Genomic DNA, 21463 nt, shown 5'->3' on the forward strand with positions numbered 1-21463 from the left:
TGCAAAAACCACGTGGATCAGTTTTTTGCGGGAAAAACTGGAAAGTTCTATGAAGAGGGTATCATGAAGCTGCCCCGTAGATGGCAACACGTCATTAAAAACAATGGTGCATACATAATGGAATAAAAGTATATTTTTAGTTTTAAAACAATTTCTTTTATTTCTCTTAAAAATTGCTATGAACTTTCCGAATAACCCAATAATATCTTGTTTTAAGGGAGAATAAAAATAATTGACACAGATCATTGATCAGGTATTTATAAGTGTTCTGAGAAAAACAGAAAAAAATGTAAAAATATAATACAGAGATTAATTTTATATTATTTTAAAATACAGAAGGTATGGAATTTGGAATAAATGTGCTGTATGATAAGGAAAACTTTTGCATTTTTTTTTATGATAAACTAAATAAATAGATTTAGCGTGAAATTATTTTGTATATTTAAAACAATGTTTTTGATTTGAAATTATAGCGTCTTTTAAATGCAATCAAACCTTGGGTTTTGAACACCTCTGTTTACGAACAATTTGGTTAATGAACAAAAATTTGAACTTCACACATTTGCTCCAGTTGCCATGCGATAACTCTGTTGCCAAACAAGCTACTTGGCAAGAGTTGTCCACAGACGATCAATTCCCTATACTTCCTGTGTTAAAGAAAGTCGACAGCCTGACCTGATGATGGGACTACCAATTCAGAACTTAGTGGTGCCAAGATCTCCTTGCGTCATTAGATGTCATGACACAAACCATCAATGATGTAGTTATTCAAATTATATTTCATTTTGCTTGTGAGTAAGATACTAATACTGTTTTTCAGTAAGTGTTGCAATTGAAATCAAATTAATAAATAAAAACTGTGTTAATTGACATTTGTGTAATATAAATAATGTCATCCATGAATCTAAAGGTGCTTAACTCAAATTAAATAATAAAAATTTGTTAATATATAATATAATATATATTGTAGTATTAATATTTAATTTAATATTTATTAATACATTGGGCGATCAGTTAACAATCAATTCGGATAGTGAACAAAGTCTTGGAACGAATTATGTTCGTTAACCGATCACCCACTTTACAAGATGGATAATTAATAAAACTAAAAATGATAAACCTCTGGTTTTTACACCAAAACTGAAACAAAAAATAAAATCAAAATTAATTACTTAATTTAAATTAAAATTGAACCTTTTAATATATTAATAGATACTATATTATTATATTGCAAGTGTAGGCATTTTTATGCATGAAATACAGCTAAAAAATGTAATAAAATAAGGCTTTGTTTTTGGGGTCGGGAACAGATTAATCCATTTTATGTTGTATTTTTGTTATTTGTATTATTTTATATTATTGTTTACCAATTTGTTCTCAAACTGAAACAGATTGGTTTTTGAACAACTTTTAGGAATGAATTAAGTTCAAAATTTGAGGTTTGACTGTATCTCTACCTTGTATATTGTTTAAGTTGATTATGGATTTAAAACAGTGTAATTTATATACTGTAAATTATATCAAATGATCTACCAGATTTTTAATTAGCTGTAGTAAGGCTTATTAATAAACATACAAAGCAATTTGGCTATTTTGATACAGTTAAGCCAGCTTAACTGTATCAAAATAGCCAAATTTCTTTGTATCCATTTCTTAATTAGCTTTACTACAGCCTATTAAAAATCCAGCAGGTAGTTTGGTATTACTAAGATATTGTATATCTTATAAATTATTTGAAAAAATTAAGTTTAAACAAAGCAAAAATTGTGTGTGGTTTTTCTTTTATTATTTTGGTTTTGTGAAGCAGAAATTTCAGAATGTAGATTCAGAAATTACTTTGGATCAAAGTTACATTCAAGATTGCTGCTACTACTAGACAAAGTCAGACTAATAAACGTAACAATATTTGTGTTTTTTGTTTTTAAATACATATAAATATTATATACGAGTAATTATTTATTGTGACACAGTCAAATTCCAGGCTGCAATTTTTTATCATATTATATTTTAAATTTATTTAATTTAAAATACAGTAGAGCATCGTTTATCCGAAAACCGGTCAACCAAAAGCTTTCCAGTTGGACTATGTCGTGCCGAATCGAACGTTTTTGATACCAGATTAACTTCTAAAGTATAATTTTTTTGTTTTTATATTTTTCAATATATTTATTTTGTTTGTACAAAATAAAGAAATATTTTTTAACGATACAATAGCCTCGATTATTATTATAAAAATTTTCGTTAGGCTTAAAATCGACAAAAATTCAACACAAAGCGACACGCAATGGAGAAAAATTTCAACATCGGATAGGTTAATATTTTTTTTCGTACATAATCGGTTATCCGAAAAAATCAGTTATCCAAACAACCCCAGTCCCCAATTGATTCGGATAAACGATGCTCTACTGTATATGCTCTCCACCTGAAATTAGTAGTGGCTTACCCCTGTACATCATACTTTTCCTTTAACAATAGTTGTGCCAGTCACCTATTTAACACCTTTCAGGGGAAGATTTTTGAATTGAAATAACATGACTCAGTTTGCATTAGAAGTTCACATATAGTTAATTGGGGTCTTCTGCCCCTAAAGTCTGGCCTTGTCTTTCATCTATCTAATTCCATTCTTGAGATTAAGGAAAGATGGATGGACGGGACAACAGTGGAAATTTATAGCTTTACAATTTTTTCAAATTGCTGCCCAATCAGAATATGATTTTCTGTTACTTGTTTATTTTAAGAAATAAACAAATAAATTTAAATTACTAGATTGAAAAACTTCTGGAAAATTTATTTCTTTTTGTAAAAATCATTAATAACCTAAAAAATTTGAAAGTTTTTATTATCATAATTAAAATTATTTTAATTATATATATTGATATTCATCCAAAATTTGCTAATATAATTGTTGTTTTCTTTTTAATTTAAATAATGTATATATTACTTTGGAAATCAATACTACTAAAACCTTGTTGTGTATGGATTTTTATTGAGTGATCAATCAAAAAATCATTATTTTGTACATTTAAAATATTTTGAAGAAAAATGATTGCGGTTATATTTGTATTTAAAATACTGTATTATAAAATTTATGATTACAAAATTTCATTGATTATTTTTTTGTTTATCTCATTTTATTTATAGTTTCAATTATAATATATTAAAAAGCAAAGTTTGTAAAGTAATTACGCTGTGAATTTTAAATTTATTTTTTTTTATTACTATTATTAAAAAGTTACATTACAGTATTTAAAAAATATTTTTATCGTGAAACTGATTTCAAAATAAGAAAATCAGTTTTGTGTTAAGCAATTTTTTTTATTATGATCATATTAATCATAAACAGAAAATTAGAACAGTAGTAAAATTTTTTTTTGTTTTTGTATGAGTATGGTTGCTTATCAAATGTTATACAAAAGCCTGCATAATTCCCCTAGTGAAATTACGAACATTTAATTATTATTTTACACTTAAAAAACAATAATAACGTAAAATTAGATTTACCAAAATATTTTACAAAACTATTTTATTCTTGAATATATTACTATCTCTTGTTAAAAACAGATATAATATATATAGTTTTAAATAAATTTTTTGATTAAATAAATATAAAATATAAAGAAATTATTTTGTAAAATGGATTAATATGAATTAATTTGTAGTAATCAAGGGGATAATTTAAAGTAATTTGTATTACTTTGCAGGTGATAAGATTATTTATGGAAACATAATTTCCAACTTCTGTTAAAGATACAGAAGCTGAAGACGACGAACGAATAGTTTATAAAAATTTTGAATAAGATGTAGGATTCCTAAATGCTGAGTTATCTATTGTAAATGGATAAAAGTTTAAAATTGTCATTTTTTTTGAATAATTAAAAGTTTATTTTTTAGCAATCTAATAATAATATTTTAAAATAAAAATGAATAAATATTACCAATTTCTTATTCATTAAACAATTACATTCTTAGATGCAAATAAATCTAATATTACATATAAATAAATTTTGGAATAAATTCACACCAAAATTTTTTGAGTCTCGTTTATTTCGTGATTGATAAACAGCATAAAGTATCAGTTGTATTGATAATACTATGTTAGATAAAATTTTATTGAATAAAATGAAAACAAAATCTTAGTTTTAAAAATGTTCAATCTTTTAAATAAGATTTATTAAGACAAATAGAATTTTAAAAAGTTGAAGTAGATAATTATTTCATTAAAATTCATATTGTAAGTAAATATAAATTTATTCCTATATTGATTGTTTTTATTAATTTTACAAATCTAGTTATGGATTAGGAAATTTAATATATTGATTTTGATGTAATATAGTCATTATTAATATGATGATTTTATTTCATGGTTTGAAAATATTTATTAAATTTAAAATATTAAGTAGGAATTTATATTTAAAATGCAATTTTTATTGTAATCTTTCATCTCTGTTGATTAAAAAAAGGGTATTATTTAGAATTAGTTTATCCATTTCATGCTTGTGAAAATTTAATGTATAAAAAAATTTTTCATTAATAGAAATACGTTAAAATAAGAAGGGGGAAAAACATAAAACAGTTCATTGTATTCTTATTATAATTTAATTTATTTTGTTATATATTCTGTCATGTTTTCAAATTTAAATGTGAAATGTCAGTTGAAGTTTCAATTTTGAAAGGAACCTTTTTTTAATAAAATATTTTTAAGCTTCAATTATAGTCTTTTTGGTAAATTATAATTTTTCAAAAATTATTCGTAAAATAGTTAATTCATAATAAAAGTGTACTGATTTAAATTATTTATATTTTTAAATACTTTCTAAATATTTATATATAAATTATATATGAAAAATTAATTGTATTGATCTGTAAAATTTAAATTAATTTAAAGTTTTATTCAGTTTAACAAGTGTTTGTGTTTATTAATACAGTATGTAATGAAATATTTAATTTTTAGATATGACTGAAATTTGAATAACGTTCAGAAAAATCTCTTATAGCATTCATCAAAATCTATTAAGTCATAGTCTGTAGTGAATGAAAATCGCACAACAGCATCTACCTTCCCTCCCTACAAACACAATAGACAGAACATATTGATTTTTCCAGGCTGAGCACTGCTAGTGACTATGATGACTGATCAATAGATGTTGCCAGCTTAGCCAGATACATACCTGTACACTGCTTTGTTTTCACCATTACTTTGTGAAAAATGGGCTGGATAGAATGACATGGACTAACTTGGACTGACAGTTAACTCAGGTGTGTCTTTTGTCCCTCCCACTTTAACTAGAGTTTCACAACCAGAAATGCTGTCTGATGCATTAGTTGTCTCAGAGTGAAATGTCCTGTTGTAAGACATATACGTGTGTTTGTGTGAATATGTGTATGTGTGTGTGTATTTATACATATCAAATTTTTCTTTAAATTAAACCAATTTTGATTTTTATATTTTTAAATCAATAAATTTAAAGTGTTAAGTCAAGCAGATAAATATTTTTATTTGGTTATAAATTCATTTATTTCCTAATAGTGGTGTTTTTTTTTTCTTCGTGCTTTTCAATAATTTAAATGTACTTATTTTGTAAAAAGTTTTTCTTAACATATTTAATCCCAAGATTATACAAATCATTCGGTAAATGACAATTCATTCTTTTAAAATTTTAAGTGTTGTTAAAGATGATATTTAAATTTTTTAATAAAGATTAAAACATGCGTTAGAAAGTTATGACAGATTTGTAACAAATTACTCATTTATTTAAAAATATTTTGAAATTGTGATTTTTAGATAATTTGTATTAAAACCCATTTCAGAATGAAAAAATTTTAGACTGTTTTTAATCTGCTCTACAGCATGGCGTAATTATTTGTTTGTTTTTTTTTTAAATATTTTTTTTACTTTAAAAATAGTGTGGAAAAAAGTCTCAAATATTTTTTGAGTCAAATTTTCAAGCACTTTGTAAATTTGATGTTTGGATATTTTAAAAAGTCTTGGAATAAATACAAATTTTATACATTTATGCACGGTATAAAAATATATTTTTGAAATATAGCGTATTTTCATCTTTTCATTGTATTACAGAGAAGCAATTGCCTATATTAATGAAATCAATACAAATGTAATATTATCATCATTGTTTTTAATATTAAATAAGCATATTCTGTTATTAATACTTAAAAAAAGTGTTCAAAGAAATATTACTGCTGTTATCATTTATGAATGGAAATACCTTTGATTGAGGATATTTATTTTATTGTAAAGATATATTGAAAGTAGTAAAATTGAAAATGAAAGTGAATCTAGAATTGTATATTTGATCAATAAAAATGTTTACTCAGACATCCACACACTGTTATATATTGCATGAAAAAGTTATCGTATGTAATGGTAGAACAAGAAAAATTGATATAATTAGTGAGAAAATGCAAATAAAAGTCATTATAGAATTAATTGAAGAATATTATTAAATATAATAAAGATTTGAATCTTTATCAGTATTTTTATGATCATTGTTTTTCATTGTTATATTCATACAAGGGATAGCTCTGTAAAAAGAAGTATAAATTTGTAATGAAATTAAATATATTTCTACATTTATTTTTTGATATATTGAGTTTAACATTTTACTTATAATTATAAATAATAAATTTTATAAAAGTTTTGTTAGTAAATTTATTGAATATAATTGGATGATGACTTTGTTGATAACATTTTTAGAGCAGAAGGTGGGTTCAAATATCATTCTGCTCTAAAAATGAACTGCTATTTTGAATTAAATATAATGGATTATATACTACTATAAATTTTATTAAATGTGTAGGCCTGCTTACTTTTTACATAATTTTTTTTTCCATTTATTTAAAGGTTTGTATTTTTTTATATTTTATACACACATACAAACCTTCAGCACATACTTTAGATTTGTACATATATTGTTTTTTTGTATACCTTATATATTCATTGTTTTTAATTTAATGAGGATTTACCAAATTGACCAAAATAATATATTTTGCAATAAATTTTTATTGGTTTCATGAAGTTTTATTGTTAATTTTTGAATCTAATTTTTGTCTCAATAAAAATGATCTAAAATAAATAATAAGTTAAATATATATTATTATAAGAATATATGTCACTTTTTATTTAAAAAGCCCTTTACATGGAAAAAAAAGAAGTAAATACAGACTAGATAAAGATTTTCTTTTAATGATTATAATGGCAAAGTCTACTTAATGTCAAGATTAAATTATATTTTAACTGAGCTTGAAAATTAAAAAAAAAAAATAATAATATTATATATTGCTGTAACTTATTTATTCAACTTCTGGATTTTATATTGCTAATAATATATTTATAGATTTAATATACTTATACATCCAATTGTTTCGTATAATTTATTAATTTGTAAATCTTTGTTGTGATTGAATTTATGTCCGAATCAAATAAAAAGTTGTAATTACACAAGATGAATCTAATTTCTCTAGAGATTTTGTTTACCTGTTAATATTGATTACATTTTATGCCTTTATTAAGAAAAATAATGCATGTAAATTGTATGGTGTATTTGTGCTTAAAACATTAACTTGTTTAAAATTATATTATGCAGTTTCATTTTGGTTTCTATTAGATTTTTAAATTTATAATCAGTATTTTATTTTATTAATATCATCATTAATTTGCATTGATATTTAAAAGTTTTTTAAAATTCTCTCTTTAAAATTCTAGTGTGTGATTTAAATGAACATGACACTCACAATTACAGTTTGTGTTTAATATTTGAGTCTGAACTGAAGATGAAATAATTTTCTCTAATGCATTTTTTACTTGGATTAAAAATAGGCTTCTTCTATCTACATAAGCTGGTTAGTTTTTCTTTGCTTATTCAATATTAATAATAATAATTATAATAATTAAATGAAATGATGAATTTTAATAACTTTTTAAAATTTGTTCTGTTTAGCTTGTCTATTGGACCGTTAAAGATATTAATAATAAATTTATATAATAAATTAAGTGTATAGAACGAGCCTAAACACACAATTAAAAATTAAGAATGCGTTCGTAAAAGAATTGATTGGTCGGTTTTGTTAAAGAAATTGACCAATCAATTATTTTACAAACTATAAATAATTTCTAACTGAAAAAAAAAAAAAAAACAAAAATTAGAAGTTAGACAGAAAAATAGAATACATGTTTAGTTCCAGATGGGAAATGAACCTGCATTTATTGGATTTATAAATGTAGGATGGCTCTAACAATGATGATAAATACTGATAGAAAATGGAGAAGACATCGGTTTTATATATAATTTACTGTGCAGAGAAATAGTTTGTGTATTATTTGAATGTAAATAATTTTATTAAGTTCAGATTTTAATGTTACTTTATTTTGGATTCAAAGAATGAATTTATATCTGTTACAATGCCAGTTTATTTATTCATTTATAAAATCTACTTTTTGTATGTTTTATATCCTTAAATTCTTTATATTTTTAGATAATTTGTATTAAAACCCATTTCAGAATGAAAAAGTTTTGTGGGTGATGTTTCAAATCAAATTGTATAACTAATGTGTAAAAAAATAATACCACTGATAACTGGTAAAAGACTTTTTATAGAATGATTAAAATTTGTTTTAAAAAATGCTCTCTAATTGATTTGTATTATAAAACAAAAAAAATTTTTTTTGAGATAATTTTAACTAAAAGGTTATAAATAATTAACTTTTAGTTGAAATATTCTATATGAATAAAAGCATTAATTTCATATTAATAAAGAAAGCAAAAGAAATGAAAGTTGTTAACTTTTTAAAAGCAGTAAACTATCACGAAAAGAATCTCACTGTAAATTCAAAATAATTGAATCAATAACATTTTGTTTGCTCTTTATTTAAATCACAAAACTAGATGCATGAATGGTGGAAAAATTGGATAGAAAAATTATATCATTAGACAAATTTATAATCTTGTATTGATTTTATTATGTTAATATAAATAAAAAACTTCACAAGTAATAATAATAATAATATTATTGTTATTATTATTATTATTATTATTATGTGATGATGATGATATATAAATGAGGAAATTTAATAACATTTACTTTTTCGTTTTATGAATAGTAAAGAAATACAAATTTTCTTAGTGTTGTAGAAGTGAAATCATTATGACAATGTTACATGATTAAAATTTCAGTTTTAATTAAACAGTTATTAACCTATTATATATAAATGAATTGCAAAAATTGTGTAACTGCATTATTCTGGATGAATCCAAAACAGACAGATTTAGTTCTTTTCTATGATCATTTTTGTCTAGATTTTCATTTCTTTCTTTGGTAAACACAGAAATAATCTATTAGGATTCATATTTTAAAGCTTGCTTTTTTTAAAAATTGAAAAAATGTTTAATTATAAATCTTGTTTTTTACGTATTGTTCGATTTAACAAACCTGAAAAAAGTTGTCAGGATTATAAGGAGTTATAAGAAAATAAAAATTTACCTTGGAATCAATTTTTGTATGCATAAGAAATTTTTTAAGTAATGATGGTGTGATCTTTATTAACATTAACTACTGTGAATTTCATATATATTTATATACTGAATTTAATTTGTTTTAGATTGTAATAGAAAATACGCTTGTGAAAATTATATTGCATTTGGTTGATATCTGTATATGATCAATCAATATTAATGAAATTCATTCTTAAACTGAATCCTTTTACAGAAATTATACAAATTTCTATTGCAGTAATCAGAATATATAATAAAATATTCAACAGTGATTGTGTATTCATTGGTTTCGCTCGGTAATAATAGTAGAAATCAATCTCTAAAACATTAAAATAATTATTTACACTTTTTATAACAGATTATCATGCCAGTTGCATAAATTTTAAATTGTTTCAAAGATTATTCAGAAATAGAAAAAATCAATATGCCAAGCTCTGAGTCGGCAGTGTGTGTAAGCCATTTCAGTCATTGGCAATCAATTTGTACATAGAAATCGAGAAAAACAATATAAACTTCAAATTGTTTTAAATTTAACATCATAATCCATAATTATTCGTCATTAAGCATAATTATGGACTAGGATAAAATACTTTGAAAAATTATTGTGGCAGACAGTAAGTTCAATGAGTATTGTTGTAATAATTAAAAGTTGAGAAATGAATGAAAATTTTTCTTCTGTATCTATTGAACTGTAGAATTTAAAACAAATTCTTACAAAATTAGTTTTATTTATAAATTTATTAGGAATAAAATTAAAAGAATTTTATAAATTTAATAAACTTTTTTTTTTAATCTATTTACCTATTTAAACTAATAACTAAATAATAAACTAAGAATTAAAGAATTAATGTTGCATTTGATTCTAAGTTAATTGGTTAATGTTACCCATGGTTCCAAGATGGCAGCTTGTCTGATTCCAGCAAGGAAACAGTGGGAACACACGTTCTAACCTAACCTATTCTAATAATTTTGTTGGTAATAATTATGGTAATTTATTAGAATAGGTTAGGTTAGGTTAGAATGTGCGACCCCATTGTTTCCCTTCTTCTATTTGCTGGAATCGGAGACAATCTGCCATCTTGGAACCATAGGTAACATTAACCAGTTAATTTTTGGGAATTCTGCAAAATAAACCATTTTAAATGAACTAGTTCTGTATTGAAATTATTTTTTATGAGGAGTTGAATGTGTTATGATTGCTTTTAAACATATTTTCTAATACACATAGTATGTACTATACAGTACATACAATATTACATTGATATTATGTTGAGCAGTGATTCTCAAAGTGGGGGTCACGACCCCCAAGGGGGATCGTGAAAAATATTTGGAGGGTCGCTGAAAAATTGATTCTAGATCAATTTTTTTCAAATATTTTATAAATTTACTATGGATTCATGTTTAGAAATAATAGAAATAAAAACTATATAAAATAATTTTTACTTAAATAAATTGCACATATAAATAATAAAAAGAATATAAATATTTAAACACGAGCTTAACCCCCTCCCTCCGGGATGTTTTTCGACACATACTCATTCTTCGGGGGTCCTTTTGAAATTTTTAAGTGCGGATCGGGGGTCGCGGTCCAAAAAGTTTGAGAAACACTGATGTTGAGTATATATTTCAGTATGAAGCTGAATATTATAGTATTTTATTGGTATAGTTTCTACTATACTATAAGCAACAATATATTGTTATTTTTCTAAAATATTGAAAAATAACAGTATATACCCATCTAAATATCATATAAAATTATAAAATAAAATATAAAAATTAGTTACACTTGAACACTTAAATGTTTTACTATAGGTGTGGGTATATAATATATATGTAAATTTATATTATACTTTCATTCTTAATAAATACAGTCAAAACTGTACAAAGGAACCTGTATATAGCAAAATCCTGTCATTCACGGAAAATTTCTTAATTAATGTAAATTAACCAGTATACAGCAAAAACTGTCTAATGCGGAAATGGAAAGGAAAATCAGGCGTATAATGAAAAAATTGGCATCTTTATCTGATTGCATCTTTATCTGATTTAACAAGAAGTTTACAAGCCTAGAATGTATAAATCATAAAAGTCAAAAAATACACATACCCAATACAGAATAGCAAAATATGACTACTGTATTACAGTAATTTTGGAATTTGAACAGAAAGTTTTTGCATATTTTTTTTTAACAGCTGTTTTTACTTAACATAAATATCTAATGTAATTATAAGTTGAAAAATTTAACACATTATTCTTGATGTGAGTTTTTATTCTTTGTTTTGAAGCTTATTTTAAACTTTTTTACATCACATTTTGTTTGAATAAAATCAAATTGAAATGTCTGCAGATAAAATGCACATTGGGCATATTATGCATGCTTTTTAAGTTTTGTAAAGGATATCACACTATGCAAATGGTAAAAAAAATATTCATACTGTGTATGGGGAAGATGCTTCTAAACTTTGAATGTGTCAAATGTGGTTTTTTCAAAATTTCATTCAGGAAATTTTGAACTAAAGGATGCAAAATCATATGAGCCCCAAAAGCTGTTGAAGAGAGATTGCAGGAAGAAATTGTTAGATTGTCACAGACATGTGTTTGTTGAAGCACTTCATCCATTTGAAATGGTTGTAAAACATGCTAATTGTGTTCTACATGCAGTTTTTTTCCCCCACTTATAAAAAACAATGAACTGAATTGAGTATAATTTTGTTTGATGAATGTAGGCAGTTGTAAGGTTTTATTTTATTTTATTTTTAAATTGGTTACTCATTTTTATCTTAGAGTATTTTTTTTACGGATGAATGAAAAAGTTAAAGAAAAAATATTTGTTATTAACTGAAAATTTATTCTAGCGGGTGGTGATTGTTCAGTCAAGTACCGAGGTACAATTTAATATATGCAGTAACATCGAGAAATTTATTATTTGCATTAATCAAGGAATACCTATAGTAGGTAACCTATACATAACAGAAATCTGTCTACTATGGAAGAGTTGTTCAGTCCCTTGGGGTTCATTACAGAGAGGTTTGACTGTATTTTGAAATGCAGTTATTCAGAAATATTAAGAATAATAATGAAATTCTCAAAAAAAACTAAAAATTAGACATTGATATCAAAGTTACACTTGAAATAATTTAATAATTAAATATATAAGTTATATTATGAAGCAGTTTAATACAATTTCTAAAAAAAAAAATGTTAAAACCAAATTAAGGTTGATAGTAACTTCTGGTTATGCAGACAATCTCCCCAACAGATGCTGATAAAAGATTTAATGCTGTTTTTTCTGTGGTAAAATCTTTTTCCAAAAATTCTTGTAAATAGAAGTAGATAGAACCAGTTTTTTGCATTAGAATTCTATTTAATTTTTCTGTTAATGTATGGTTCAGAATTTTGTAATCGTTAATTTTCTATGAACTTTTTAAGTCATAATTTGTAGAAAATTAATTAATATGATTTCCCCTCTTTCAGTGGTCTAAGATGATGAACCTAACAGTTCTTAAAATTGTGTTACCTTTGTGCCCAGTTTGATATTGTGCCATATTTAGTGGGAAGGTGTTTAAATTTAGTGGAAACCATAGTTTGAACTAATGGAAAGCTTGACTATGATTTGGTAACAGTGTCAGTAAATACCCGAGAGTCAACTACTATCAGATTACTAGACATGTCAGACCTGCAAACAGCCGAATTACCAAGATTGTACTGTACTGTGTTATTATTAGACAAATCTCTTTTAAAATTTTTATTACTATCTTATAATTATTTTTTTATTATTTATTTACATTGTTTATTTTATTATATTTGTATAATTTTTAATATTTGTCTTAATCTATTCTTATCTGATACAAACATTATTACATGAAAAATAAGGAAATAGCCTATTTTTTTTTAATAGGCTAATTTTTTCTGTATTTTTATAATCTATATAATAGATTTATTAACAGTTAGGTGTATGCTGCTATAAGATGATAAATGAATAGCTTGCAACTTTACCATTTCTTTATTACTTCATAGTTATTGATTCATAGTATCATTTATATGCCAATGTAGTCTGCCAATGCTTACAAAAGTCCATTTGAAGTCCTTTGAAAAACTAAAACTATTAGTACTGTTGTAATTAGTTGAAAAATTTTTAAGTTTAAAGAAATGGATATTTCTAAATGCTCTAACAGTAATGTCTAATTTGTTTCTTTTTTTTATTTGTATCTTTTAAGTCAAAAAATTTAAAATAAAAGTGTTATCATTTTAAAGCTAAGTGTTTACATTTTATTTTAAAAATTTTTTGTGTAACATACACTAATTTAATCTTGAATTTTTATGTTTAATAAAAATTTAGAGATTTAATTTGTAATCATTTTAAAATTTATAAGAAAGAATTTAATCAGCCAATCTGGTGAAAGTGCTACAACAATGATATGCATTTTCTTTGTTACTAGTTATTTTGCAGTTTTCATAAGAGTTAAAAACACAGTATATCCTTATTAATAAAATATGTTATTCTGAATTTAAACAGTTAAATTTTTCAGATAATTCTGCCAAGAAAAATAATAATTTCAAAAAATATTATGTAAAGGTTAGTTTTCCAAAAAATTGTTTTTTATTATAACTTGAGAAAAAACAGTTTATCGAAGAGAAAATATACACCTTACTTGCTTTTCCAACAGTTTAGAATTGTTTTTCTAAATGTTTTCAGCTTTAATCTTTAATAATTTATTAAATAATTTAGAACTATCTGGAAGAAAAGAACTAGCCTGGAGTCCGACTTGAACACGCAACCTTCGAGCAATTCCTTTGCTTCCAGATATATTTAAACTTTAGATATAACCATTCATGGTATAGAGATGACACCTAACATTTTTAGCTTTCTTCAGGACATCAAAATGCTGGAAAAGCAAGTAAGGTGTATATTTTATGTTTGTATTACCTGTTTCAGTTTGGATCTCTGTTCATTTGTTAATGTCCAAGAACTTTTCATGCTGGTTAAATTCATCTTCAGGCGGCCACCTTAATGGCAATTTTCCATTTTCGAGTTAATCGCCAAAGAATCCAATATTCTATCCATTTCTAAAACCTTTTGTTCTATTTTTCTTTTCCTTAAATTTAAAATTATTCTAAACCATTATGCAGATGAATTCTACAAAGCTTATTATTTAAAATTTAGTTTTATAAATTATTTCATTTAAAAAGATTTTTTGTTAATGTGAGTTAGAATTGGAAATTATTGCTTAAAAATTTATATATTTATTTAACATGGTAATAAATTCAAAAAATAGAAAATTAAAATAGGAAAAAAGTTTTTTTTATTAAAATAGCTGATGAATAATTTGTTAATTATTATTTTAAATATATATTTAATATTAAAAGGTTTTAAAATGTCTAGTAGCATGTTCCTTAAATGTTTATATAACTTCGAATGAAAACATTTTAAAAAATACATATATTATTTTGTTTTGAAGCTCTTGAGAGAGTGTTTTAATGTATTATTTTTGTAACTATATTTCTTAAAGTCATGCTTTAACCTGATTATGAGGCAAAAACAATTCAAACTTAACCAGTAAACTATTTATTAAATCAGATGTTTTCAGATAGCCATTTTCTACTGCTGTCTTAAGGATATTCCAAAATAGAACAATAGAACATCACTTACAAACTTAATTCTGTTTATAAGTAATATTCTATTAGTTTATTTTGAAATATCTTGAAAATGGTCACAGAGATAGCAAAAAAAAAACATTAGATTTAATAAACAATTTAACCTTAACCAGCAAATTATTTTGTAACATTCAATAATATTAAAATGTTCAAATTTTTAAAAGAAGGATTGGAAAAAATATGTAAGAAGAGATATGCCATTTCTATAAAAAAAATTTTAAATTTATATTAAATTATTATATTTTTGAATAATTTAAATGCACTTAGCCATATCAAGTGTGGGCTTTACTGAATGTTCTGAGTATAACATTCATTGAAGATCCATATGTTTACAGATAAACATATGTAAACAACTATACATATGTTTATCTGTAAACATATGTAAACAACTATACATATGTTTATCAGTAAACTAATTACAATTTTAGTGTACAGTTAATTATAAATGGATGAATTTTGTTATTAATTTATTTCATTATCTTATATGCTTTTAAAAATTTAAAGATTTGAAAAACTTATCTAATGTCTCATTAAATTTAATTAACATTAATTAATCTATTAGTAAAATTTGAATGGTTAAATATTTGCAATCATTTTAATATTTGTAAAATTCAGAAATTCTATTTTGTATTAATAAAGTTAAAATAAATATGAATAAAATGAAGAAAATTTAAATAATTAAATTAAATTTTGTTTTATTTTCTTAGGCTAAACTTGGATCTTTCATTTCTTCCTCCATGTCAAAACGTCAGTATGAAAACTGCATCAATGATGGTGCAGGAAATAAAAATGATATGGAAAATTCAGCATCACTATTGATGAATAATAAAGATTATTCAAATAATTTAATCGATAAAGACGATACAAGTAACAGCAGTGTCCAGTCAGATGGTTGTTCAGAAGCTCCTACTACTTCTACAAGTCAAGCAAGTGCTGACAATTCTGAGATAGATGAACCTCCAAAGAAGAAAAGAAAAAAGAATGTTTGTTTTAATGGTGTCACGGTCTACTATTTTCCACGTACACAAGGGTTTACGTGTGTTCCCAGTCAAGGCGGTTCTACTTTAGGTAATAATTATTATACTGTTGTTTTCAGTTTGAATTTTTTATGTTAAAATTATTTATTTTTAATATATCTTAAACCTTCGCATTTAATATTACATTACAAAATATTCATTCAGATTTGATTTATTTTAAAATAACAGAATAATCCATTATTTAACTGTTATCAGAATACAGTGAAACTGTGATTCATTGATTTTGTCAGGAGACCAGACACACAAAAACAATAGATACAAGAAAATGAAAGATGTGAAAGCTTGTATTTTCTAAATAAAAGACCTATACCATTTATATTTTTCCACTGTCAAGTCCAATTTACATTACTTTTTTTAAAAATCATTAATCTTTGTTTATTTTGTAGCATTTTTCAAACCAAATAATAACCTTTCAATATTCACAATATTTGTTTGATCACATTTGGTGTCACAAAAACGCTTCCATAAACTCAAATGCACAAAGTGATTTGGGCTCAGCTTTGTTTGTCATCACCTTATAACTTCATCCTTCCTCCAAGTAACTTTACTTTTCATTTCACCAAGTATTTCTTTCACATGTAGCATACTCTTGTGTTGTTAGCTCTTGGTTGGGATCAAAGTCCATACCAACTGTGCTTGTCCCTAAGCCAAACCTAGAGTTCATCTTAAATGACAACATACCCAATATTTATGTTGACCTCCATCACATATGATTCTTATTTATTCTTTATATAGCCATATTTTACAAAATAATTCTGAATTGTTGCTTGGTCACTCATTGTCATGCTGGAAGAATAAAATAAATGGCCTACAGGATTTTGAACTTTAGTTGAATCTTTTTCCCTGCATTCATCAGACATACAGCTCTATGCTAGCGTGCTTTCAATACACCCACTTGTAGCATTTGATCACATGCAAATAAATTGGCTGTATGACATTGGAGCATTTTGAGAATAATAAACCATTTTTCTAGAGAATGAGCAGAACAATTGTCTATAATAAGGGGAATATTGTACCTTGTGCAATGATGCAATAAGATCATGCATAATGTTTTTGAAAATCTCCATTATAATGATGTAAATAATTTACACTTTCAAATTGGCATAATAAGTTAGGTCACAGGTAGCTTAATATTGTGATTCAAAGACTTTGTAATAATGATGGTCACTCATTTGTTTTAAGTTATTGCTGTTTATGCACAGTAGCATTGTCAGCTACTTCTTTCCTTCAAGCACTTTTTCTTTCATGGCACATCTTTTCCTTGGTCACTTTTTTAAATACTAGGCGAAGGCATTGCTTGGAGTGGGAAACCCTTTTCTTCTGAATAATTGAATTTAAGGTTGATGGTGGAAAACCTAGTCATTTAGTTACATCAATCCTCTAATCTGATGGATTTTTCTCCACCTCTTCTACAATTATGATGCACATTTGTTATTTTAAAGTCCAAACTTGTTTCATACAAAATACTATATTGTGAAAGTTAAATTAAAAGAGAATGCTAACAAGAATACTATTCACTGTAGTGGATCAAATGTGTGTTAACCTATTTTATGGTTTCACCTAGTGAATAAGCACAATGTGAAATGATTTACCCTCACAAAATCAGTAAGTATCAGAGCAAAGGTACAAAATTCCTATATCAATAATAGTAATTTGTAGACTTCCTTTATTGACAAAAATAAGATTTTTAAAGTTGCAGTTATAAACATTATAATATTTGCCATCAAAAAGCATTGAGTTACCAGATCTTGCAACATGAATATAGATAGGTTTTTTTTCCAGCTTATATAGGGTTTCATCACTACTGTCCTTCAGCTCATTGCCTGGAAGATAAGATGTTTACAAGATTGAACAGCTAACTGTACAGAGTGCAGACTGCTATTTGCTACACCATTCTCCAAAAACATTAACCTCAACAGCAGTTGATGTTGAAGAGAAATAACAATAATTAAATATTTGTCATAAAAATGCAGTTTAGTAAGAATCAAAACTGAAATATGTTAGAAAATGAAAAATATGAAATTCATTTAATTTTATGCTGATTGGTTATCTTTACCATAATCAATTTAAAATTCTCCTACTTTAGATATAAAATTTAGCTAAGCTTTTACTTTGTAAATTTAATAAAAATTAAGCATTTTATTAATAGAATGAAATACAAAGATGATATAGATAGCTTTTGAAAACTATGTTATGACTATTGGGTTATTATTAAAGATACTTAGGAGAGAATATAGATTACTGTACTTGTATTGACATTTATTAGATTTATATAACAGATAATAGCTGAAGTTTTTTTACAAATTGTTTACCTACATAACTTATTGTTAAATGCAATGCATTATATTAATATCATTGAATAAATTGTGACCAAAATGATAAATTTATTAAAATCATTTTACAGCTTTTAAATGTGTATATAAATTAAATATGATAATTGTTGAAATTTCTAAAGTTTATTTGATTAAAAAAACTATGTCAATACATGCAATTTTGTATCGGACATTGGATTTTTAATGTTTCTGACTTAATTTCCTCAGGTTTTATTTGAAATAGTTTGTTGGAAGTTATCTATTAGTGTAAAGATGTTTTTATTTTGAAATATGTTAATAGACATAAAACTATTCTATGAAATAGTCACTGGACATTTTAGATAATCTTGATTATTCTGTTATAATTATTCATTGTAATTTGTATTCAATATAGCAAACTAAGATAGCTGAATATATTGAAACCAGTGTCTGATTTACTATAGTAATTAAAAAAATTCATGATTGTATCATTTACATTACTTATTAGTTTTCATCAACAATGATTCATCTGTTATAATATGTTATAGATGATGATAAATGATGATAACAAAAATCAACATTTATCAGTTCCTAAATTAATTCTGTTACTTTTATCTAAAAAAAAATGGAATCTTTCAAATTAAAAACTGACAGTTATCAGTAGACTTCAAATAAGAGAATATAAATGATTAGATATAAAAACAACAAATAATCATTAGTAAAAATATTTTCAAATCATTTATGTTAGTTTTCTCATAATAAAACATTCCTGGTTATTAAATGTATTTCAAAAATTAACAAGCTTAAATTAATGAAATAAATAAATCTGCACAGTAGAATTATTATTTTCTAACATTTTTGTATATAACCACATAAATATATAGAAATAACTATGAAAAGAAGATAGCTTGTCAGACTAATAGTTTTAATGTGTAATAGTCATTAAAAAGTAAGAAAAAATTTCTTAGTTTTTCACAAATTCTACAGATTAAAAGACTAATATACTAATATTAATACATAAAATATTTTTTTGAATCTGCTAAAGTACAGTAAAAACAATTGTTCAGTATAAAGAGAGATGATGATAAAATTATACATTATTCTCTGATTTAAATTTTAAATGCTGTATTCTTTCAGTATCTTGATTGTAAAACTTTACTAATTCTTTAAGATATAATTTGTTCCTTTCAATGTAGTGGAAACAAGTCAGACACAAGCTGAAATATCAAGGATAATAAATACTTTATATAATGCCATTATCATAGTTAAAGTTCATCTTTGATGATTACTATATGATCATAGAAAAATGTTATAAAAGCAATTAACCAGTTATATTAACTTTCTCTGGATCTTGCAACATCTACAGGACACTTGAAATCATTAAGAGAGACTTCAATATCCTATGATTCATGTTTCATTGATATGTTTGCAAAAACAAACAAGAGTCCATTCATAATATTGACAGTTTAAATTTAAAAAACTGGTTCAAAGATCAATGGATAAAGGATTTTTTTTTGGATAAATCTATATACAGTGGAACCTTGGTATACGACCTTAATCCATTCCTGATGTTTGGACTTATACCGAATAGGACGTATACCACACCAACCTTTCCCATAAGAAGTAATGTAAAAATGATTAATCCGTTCTCATGTAAAAAAAACCCTCTTGATATGATATATTAATGGGGTTGTAAAATAATTGAAACACTGTTTGAGCACATTAATAAAAAAATAAATTTTATTATAGATTTTTAAAGTTATTACAGTATATTGTATTATATTATTTAAATCATTAAATCAAAATCAAATCAAATCAAACTCTCCTTAATACTAATAATCTGTTTAGAAATTGATTAAACCCCTTTCATAACGTTAGCAGATTTAATAATGTTTTTATTTTTCACAATTGTCGATATCGTCATTCTCGGAATACGGTATGCAACAGTTAAATCTCGAACACCCATGCCACCTTCATATTTCTCAACAATCTGTTTTTTCAATTCCATTGTGATTCTAGTAATTTTTTTAGTTTTCTGTTGCTTTTCATTTGCTTTTTTGCAATTCATGATTAATAAAAAGTTTTACTTACAAATTGAAATCAGAAGAAATTTAACAAAGTTATAGACCATGGGACTGCGAACGTCTAGTCTGGTCTAGTACACCGATAGTACTACTTGTTCATAGATGGCTCGTATAATTGAATTAACTCGTATACCGAACAAAAGTCGTATACCGAGCAAAATTTGTTTCATTTAAGCAGGACGTATTCTAAAGCAGACGTATACCGAGGTTCCACTGTACAGTATTACTTTTAGCATGTTTGAAATAAAACTCAAAACTTACTCCTTTAATATATGAGAAATTTTGGGCATTTCAGAAGTGGTAGTTTAAACATAATTCCTTCTCAAATCATTAATGGATGCATTAACTTGTATGTTTTGAAAATTTATTTTGTGATTGCTCAATAGCATTTATTTATGAAATACTTATATCTCATATACTACATATTTTTTGAAGATACAGTCTTGATTTTTCATAAATGATAATGTGAAAGCACATAGGATGAATATCTAATTGAAAATATTCAACAAATAGAGAAATTAGTCAAGCTGCATTTCTGCAACAAACCAAATACTTTAGGACTATTTATAGGATACTTAAAGTCATAAGTCATAAAGTCATAAAAAGTCATAAAGTATAAAGTTTTAAAAGCCTGTAAAGTATGCATACAGAACCTTACAGCAGCAAAACTAACTTATTGAAGTGTTGATGCTACTCCATCTCACTTTTATTAGCATTAATAAATCAACATTAAATAAAATTATTAGTATGTATGGTTTGAAGAATTTGCATAAAAGAGCCTCTTAGAGGATCTTTTATGCAAATTCTTCATGGTTTCAGCCAGCAATCAGTGTCCAGCTGCTTATAATGAGAATAGCCATATAATGAAAACAGAATCCAATATATCCAAG

The 21463-nt window shown here is 24.9% G+C and overlaps 1 protein-coding gene across 7 annotated transcripts in view; it reads left to right on the forward strand.

Moving 5' to 3' along the window:
• Axud1 (AXIN1 up-regulated 1) overlaps positions 1-21463 on the forward strand; it is a 70349-nt gene that overhangs the window by 44024 nt on the left and 4862 nt on the right. For 2 of the 7 annotated variants that reach the window (XM_067282825.1, XM_067282963.1), the window contains 2 exons: positions 7721-7857; positions 15869-16229. In XM_067282825.1, the coding sequence (XP_067138926.1) occupies positions 7807-7857; positions 15869-16229 (412 nt within the window). In that variant the 5' untranslated portion in view covers positions 7721-7806. Of the gene's footprint in view, positions 1-4951; positions 5257-7720; positions 7858-13929; positions 14083-15868; positions 16230-21463 lie in introns of those variants that run through there. The other 5 variants (XM_067283027.1, XM_067283097.1, XM_067282901.1 and 2 more) reach the window with 4 other exon arrangements.

This window comes from Centruroides vittatus, unplaced genomic scaffold, assembly GCF_030686945.1.
Source record: "Centruroides vittatus isolate TY-2023 unplaced genomic scaffold, ASM3068694v2 contig_1012, whole genome shotgun sequence".
Classification (NCBI taxonomy): Eukaryota; Metazoa; Arthropoda; class Arachnida; order Scorpiones; family Buthidae; genus Centruroides; species Centruroides vittatus.